At 33.7% G+C, this 7043-nt stretch overlaps 2 protein-coding genes across 2 annotated transcripts in view; one reads left to right on the top strand and one right to left on the bottom strand.

Moving 5' to 3' along the window:
- Window positions 1-1311, bottom strand: part of LOC105271173 (adrenodoxin-like) — a 2830-nt gene extending 1519 nt beyond the window's left edge. The window contains exons 1-4 of the mRNA XM_011312551.1: window positions 1228-1311; window positions 411-565; window positions 144-256; window positions 6-61 (exon numbers count right to left, since the gene is read on the bottom strand). Coding sequence (XP_011310853.1) covers window positions 6-61; window positions 144-256; window positions 411-556 — 315 coding nt within the window. The 5' untranslated portion in view covers window positions 557-565; window positions 1228-1311. The remainder of the gene's footprint in view (window positions 1-5; window positions 62-143; window positions 257-410; window positions 566-1227) is intronic.
- Window positions 1312-2101: 790 nt separating this feature from the next.
- LOC105271172 (serine protease 53) lies at window positions 2102-6177 on the top strand. Its single transcript, XM_011312550.1, has 10 exons — window positions 2102-2168; window positions 2469-2619; window positions 3017-3263; window positions 3380-3514; window positions 3697-3837; window positions 4751-4826; window positions 4897-5047; window positions 5152-5398; window positions 5627-5761; window positions 5879-6177. The coding sequence occupies exons 1-10, from the start codon at window positions 2105-2107 to the stop codon at window positions 6023-6025; spliced, it is 1494 nt and encodes a 497-aa protein (XP_011310852.1). The 5' UTR covers window positions 2102-2104; the 3' UTR covers window positions 6026-6177.
- The last annotated feature ends 866 nt before the right edge of the window (window positions 6178-7043 follow it).

Here is a 7043-nt window from a genome sequence, read left to right as displayed (position 1 = left end):
TAAACAGCCTTTGGAAATATTAAATGACATGTACTACATGTCAGCGTCCCTTCACAGGCACCTACGGTATTGAAATATGATTTTATTTAGTTTTGTTAGCGATAAATATTGTTAAAGAAGTTATGGAGATTCTTTCAACTCACCGTAACCATCCAAATCAATTTCGTTATTCACAACAATATCTAAGAGCGTATCTCCTATTTTTCCTTTCGCTTCGATTCTTTCTCCACTTGCTCGTATGAACGTCACTTTTACTCTAAAAAATAAACGTCAATTTACATTTAAAATTTTTCTCAATATCCAAATAATCCATTTAAGAATAAATAAAAATTATCATTTTATGATATATATATTTTATTTTATTTATTTCATCATGGAATTTATTTTGAGTATTCTCTCTGAATACATACTCTTCATTTTTTTCCTGCAGCGGTTGTGTGGTTGAAGCTGTTCTTGCAAAACTTATTCGGCTAGAATTTTTCAATATCGATGGCTTCACTGGTGGCTGAATTTTTGATATAGAGATGAATCGGTGCAAATTCCGAAGCAGTGCCATTGTCGTATACTAAAATGTAATTCCAAAAAAATTTTAATAACATTAAAATGAACACAAGATATTTTTTAACGTTTCCTGTGATGATTGATGATCTTCAAGATGACAGAACATTCTGAACTGGTTCCATGGACAGGTTCTCATTAAAATATTTTCGACCGTTTCACTCCACAGGGCAGAAAGAAAAGGACAGAAAAAAAGTAGTTTTCAGAAAGAAAAACTAGTTTTTCCTTTCCCCAATCGTCTAATTCGATTTCGTAATAATATTCTCAATGGAAACGAGTAATGAATTTCTCGGCATTTATTTTACGTTGATGAATTTTTTTAAATAATTTTTTTTATGATCGTGGAACAGTGGCAAAAAATTATAACAAAATTCACCTAGTGGAACAATCACAAGAATAATTCCAAAAACTTGAAAATTTTACAGATATCCAACGAAACATTTTGGAGTATTCAAATGAATTTCAGGACTTCTAATTTTCACATCAAAAATCGTTAATGAAAATTTATTATTGATGGAAGAAAGTGAAATTGGAGGTTATTTCAACTGCAACAAATAATATCACAACAATTGCAGAGTGCATTATAGATTAAATCATTTTTAGAATATTTTTCGGATTTTAATGGAAGTGAGAATTGGGTGATTTGATTATTTATTTATCTGAAATTACCTGAATATCTAGTCTAACTGAAGATTGAAAACACTTTCTCCTGTTGTCAGTCGTCTTCTACGATCTCTACGATGCATAACTATATATATAGGTGTAAAAAAATGCAACAGTGAAAACTGTAATACCGACGAGTGATCACACGTGATGATGACATGCAATTGCCGCCATTTTTATTTCGAATTCCGGCGGAAGTGTCGCGTAGTCTTCGGCGTTTTAACATTTTTTTTTAGGATTTCCATAAAAGTGAGAATTGGGTAATTGGATTATTTATTTATTTGAAATTATCTGAATATTCATTTATTCTAGCTGATGATTAAAAACATTATCTCTTACTGTCAGTCTTTTTCTACAATGCATAATTAAATAGGTTTAAGAAAATTTGACTGTGACAACTACAATTGTCGAAATCATTTCGTCATTTTTATTTTGGAATTCAAAATTTTTTAAGCTTTTCTGTGAACTGGATATCTGTGGGAGAAATATACATCGATGCTACACGATTTCACGGACTCAATTTGATCGGATTGTTGAGCCCATGGGGATTTCCACTGATTCACTGATTACCTATTGAATAATAGGGAATATATCCAAATCATCGAGGGATCTCAATTAGAATCTGTCGCACATTCCGTCTCAAATTTTATCTTGAGATTGACGCTACGTAGTCGTAACGATATCACAAATTTGTGATTAATTTTGAAAATTATACGTCGATCAATTCGATAAAATCGTCTTATCAATCAATGGAGTTTCCGTTCCTGTCCCTAATTAGATTTTGGATTCATGATAAAACAGGTTATCGGTGTGAATGATTACTTCGCAATACAATTCAAGTATAAAAGGGAAGGATTTGAAAAACTATCGATATTACTTTTCCATGGGTTTGATGATGAAGGTCTTGCTATTAATCACCATTCTGTGCTTAGCCTTTGTGGCTAATGGTAAGTTTAATCAATAACAATAATTTTTAATTATTAACATGGAATACATATTTTTGTTCAATTTATTCTCCGATTTCTATTGAAAATTTTGTAAACTGTAGTCCTTTAATATTAAAGAAATGATAAATTATTAAAGATATGATAAAAAATATTGTTATCTATCTTCAATTCCGCGATACTAACGAGAATCTGAAAAAAATCCGGAAAGAACTGATTTATCCTAGTTTATCACTGGATTACAGAATTGGTGAATTCAGAAGGAAAGATAATGAATAAAAATTTATAAATATTTTTTTACAGCTCTTCCACCCCAGCGAATTATCGGAGGATCTCAAGCAGATGACGGGAAATATCCTTACCAAATATCATTACTTTTTCGTGGAAGACACAACTGCGGAGGTGCCATTATCCACAAACGTTACATTCTCACTGCTGCTCACTGCGTTGAAAGGTAAACATTATATTTTTAATATTCAACAAAAAGATTTATAAAAACTACAAAAAAAAAACTAGTGGGATATGATTTATGATTCCATATAAAATTGTCAGTTTTGCTAATCAATGATCAGCCATTTCATTGAACATTGACAGAATAATTCGTATCGCGAAAAACCGCTGGAATATTTTTAGACTGCCTTCAAAATTTTTTGGCGAAATATCTCCCCTACAGAAATAACATTTTCCGACTTTTTCGGTCATAACGGATTGATATACCACAAAAAATACAAAACTCCAATTTCATCGATTAAAATTCTCGCATTCGGAAGTAAAAACTAAGAACATTGTGTTCTATTCTACTTATCCTTAGAAATGCAATAATTAATCAGATAGTGTCATTAAACTTACAGGGTTGAAGCATCATCATTGAGAATTGTCGTTGGAACAAACGACTGGAAGAAACCAGGTGATCAATATAAGATTGAGAAAATCATAGCTCATGATTTTAACGCTTCAGCTCTTAATAATGACATCGCTCTTCTGAAGACCACCAAAGAAATAGTCTTCAGCAAAAAAGTTCAACCCATCAACATAACCAAAACAGATATCAGAGAGCATGGGCATGCGGCTGTTGCCACCGGATGGGGAAGACTAGCAGTAAGTGGAAGAATTAAATAATGAAATCGACAATCCTATTGAAGATAAATTGCAGATCTATTGAAAATTATAGCAGCAGATTTTTTATTAATGATTAATTATGATCTTCATTACAGGCTTGGGGTGTAGCGCCCTCGAAACTTCAAGAAATTCATCTTCAGATTTTCGACCACAAGAAATGCAAATTACGCTTTCCAGTTACCGAAGGACAAATTTGCACACTGACGAAATACGGCGAAGGTGTATGCAACGTAAGTTTATTTTTTCTTACAGTCATCTCTTACAGTCAGAGAGACAAATAATTTTCAATAAAAAAAAATTGCAGATTGATGATTGATTTCATATAATTCATTGTAATGAAATTTTCTTTCAATTCATTCATTGATAATTTGAGATTACGACAAACATAACGATTTTAAAAATGATTATTTAGGGTGACTCTGGTGGACCACTTGTTGCTGATGGATTCCTGATCGGTGTTGTATCATACGGTGTTCCTTGTGGCAGAGGACAACCCGATGTATACACGCGTGTGTATCATTATGCTGATTGGATCATCAACTCTATCAAGAATAATTAGAATATTTGAGGAGGGAAAACAGAAGGTCAGCTTATTTTACAAATCTCCACGTCCACAGTCAATTCACAGTACAAATGTATTTTCAATAAGAGACATCTATTTGATTAATTATTGATTATTAATAAATAAAATGTAACCAAACGGCAAGCGACTCATTAGTTGCTCTTTCTCTCACAATCACTCATTCCTGAAAATTTTTCAATGATAATCCGTTTAGAATTAAATCAATGATGACATCCAGGTACACGAGCACAAACTCATATCATAATATTTATATTATGATATCAGTTTGCACATGGAAAAATAATCTCAGCGAGTCTCTGGCGATCTCTCTGAGATAATCGTAATTAATTAATCCTTTAGATTTAATCTTCCTACAGAATTAATCGTACCTCCAGTCCGTGCTTTAAATTTAGTAACGAAATCGATCGATTTCGACGTTTGACTCGACGGGAATCCCGTTATCAATGGAACTGAATCGACGGAACTGAAATCATCTAATCAGCTCATGATCTTCCTTAGAATTTCGGACACGAGGAAAAAAAAGGAGTCATTGGGGATTTCCGTCTATTTATGTTCTCACTCATCATTACTTATTTCAATAATTCTTCAAATCGAAAGATTTGGCGAACATTAACAAGCATAAGTATGAAACGATTTTTGAAATTGGGTACTGATAAAAAATCCTCCGCTTTTGAAAATAATTATTACATTGAAAATATTTAAATATTTAATTTTCTCATAGTTAACTCTCAACACGTATCGAGTTATCACGAATCGCGATTGACTACTAAATGTTCGAAATAATTAATCTGATTGGTAAACGATTTTCCGTTTGCGATTATCTAGATCTATGATGAATGCGCAGTAAATTTTATGTATAAAAGAGAGAAATTTGACAAGCTAGGAGTATAACATTTCAAGCAGCGAGATGAAGTGTTTCCTGTTGATGAGCATTCTGTACTTAGCGTTTGGCGCCGAGGGTGAGTTTATTAAAAAAATAGAAATAAGAGGATAAAATAAATAAGTAAAAATAAATAAATATTTTTATAGCTCTCCCAAGCAGTCGTATCATTGGAGGCAGTGATGCAGAAGATGGGGCATATCCTTACCAAATCTCTCTACTCTACAAAGGAAAACATAATTGCGGAGGTGCAATTATCCACAAACGCTATATCGTAACTGCTGCTCACTGTGTTCAAGGGTAAATTTTTTATTCTTTTCTCTTCCCTTTCTGTCTTGTGTCTTCCTGAAAATTTATACAAATTCGTTCACCATGTTCTGAATAAACTTAAATTTTATAAATAGAACAAGTACTCAATCCTTGGCTATCGTCACTGGGACAAATATCTGGAAGAGACCAGGGAAGCAGTACAACGTGGAAAAGATTATATCCCACCGCTTCAATTCTCGAACTACTGCTAATGATATTGCCCTCTTGAAAACAACAGAAGACATCATCTTTAATGCAAAAGTCCAGCCTATAGAAATCCCACAAAATGACATCAGAAAACATGGAACATCGGTCGTTGCAACTGGATGGGGAAGACTCTATGTAAGTATCAATTAAAAATAATTAGGTCTGCGTAATGTTTCCATTTTTTTCAAGAACAGAACCAAATGAATTAATTAATTCAGATTAATTCAGCGAATTAAATATGATGGTAATTCAAATGAATTAATTTATTTGGATTTGCAAAAAACTTTTATGCGCACATTATATGACCTGATTTAAATATAAAAATATGAACTTAAACGATTGAAATGTTTTCTTCAAATTCAGGCTTCGGGCCCAATTCCTGACAGGCTCCAAAGAATTGATCTCCAGCTTTACGATCAAAAACAGTGTGCTCGTCGTTTTGCTGTCACCGAGGGTCAAATTTGCACATTAACTAGAACTGGCGAGGGTGTATGCAACGTGAGTAGCTCTTGTCAGTGATAAATGCGAGTTACAAAGGAAATTTTTTTTCTTCTGAATGAAGGCCTTGTGTTTGACTGTTTCTTTTATTCTGTAATTTTTTTAATTGGTTATTAGGGTGATTCTGGTGGACCTCTTGTTGCTGATGGTGTCCTACTGGGGATAGTTTCTTATGGAATTCCATGCGGGCGTGGCCAACCGGATGTCTTTACTCGTGTCTATCATTATGTTTCTTGGATCGCAGAACACATCGAAGAATATTAAAACACAGTCGGAATGGAGGAAAGGAAACAGTGATAAAATATAACTTTGTGGATTCCTTAAACTCATCAATAATTAATATATTGATTCTCCGTTTGGAAAGCTTGGAACACCCTCAAATGAATAAAAACGCAGTGTTTACATTTACGTTGTAATTAATTAGGCTGTCATTAATCGTCCCTTTGATAAATTATGCTTTAATGAATTTATAAGCGGAGGTGATACCGGTGGTGCGTGAGAAACTGAATTCGTATTTCTTGTCCTTTTTTCTTTCTTGTTCTTGAATTTATCATATCTGATAAAACTTTTCCAGAATTATTCAATTATTTTCTAAGTTAACATAAAACGTGCAGAATTATACCCAAAGAGGATTGACTGAAGTGGAGGCTCAGTTCTGGGGGTTTGAGTGACCCCAGCGGCATCGTAGCACTGCACCCCAAGAGAGGGAGGGTGCAACACGCAATGCTGGGGTGTCCATCAAGTCGAAGGGGTGAATTTTATTTTCTGCGGAATGAATGCTTTTTGTTTTTTATTTGTTTAACTGAAATTTAGCCGACTGTAGACGAGCGGAAGGGGGAAGCCACATTTTGTTGTATTTCAACTGGAAAAAATTATTCAATATATTGAAGATATACTACTAATGAAATTATATTTTTAAAATAAGTGCGTTGGCTAATCGGCAACGTGCTTGGCTATCACGCCGATGGCTGGGGTTCGATCCCGCCAACATTAATTTTTTTTTTAAATAATTCCTATTTTCTTTTTGTAAATGACTAATCATTCGAAATATCGCCACACGCAATGGGGGTGTCTGCCCATCAGCCGACTCGGTAACTTTTGTGCCCCCATGTGACCCTTAATCAAGTCCAATTAACCCTTAACCAAATCCACTAACCCTTAACCAAGTCCAATTAAGCCTAAACCAAATCCACTAACCCTTAACCGAATCCAATTAACCCTTAACGAGGACAGTTAAAGTTCCAATTAACCCTTAACGAGAACAGTTAAACTTTAACTGTTC

Source organism: Fopius arisanus, unplaced genomic scaffold, assembly GCF_000806365.1.
Source record: "Fopius arisanus strain USDA-PBARC FA_bdor unplaced genomic scaffold, ASM80636v1 scaffold00103, whole genome shotgun sequence".
NCBI lineage: Eukaryota > Metazoa > Arthropoda > Insecta > Hymenoptera > Braconidae > Fopius > Fopius arisanus.
This window is presented reverse-complemented; position numbering and strand designations above follow the sequence as displayed.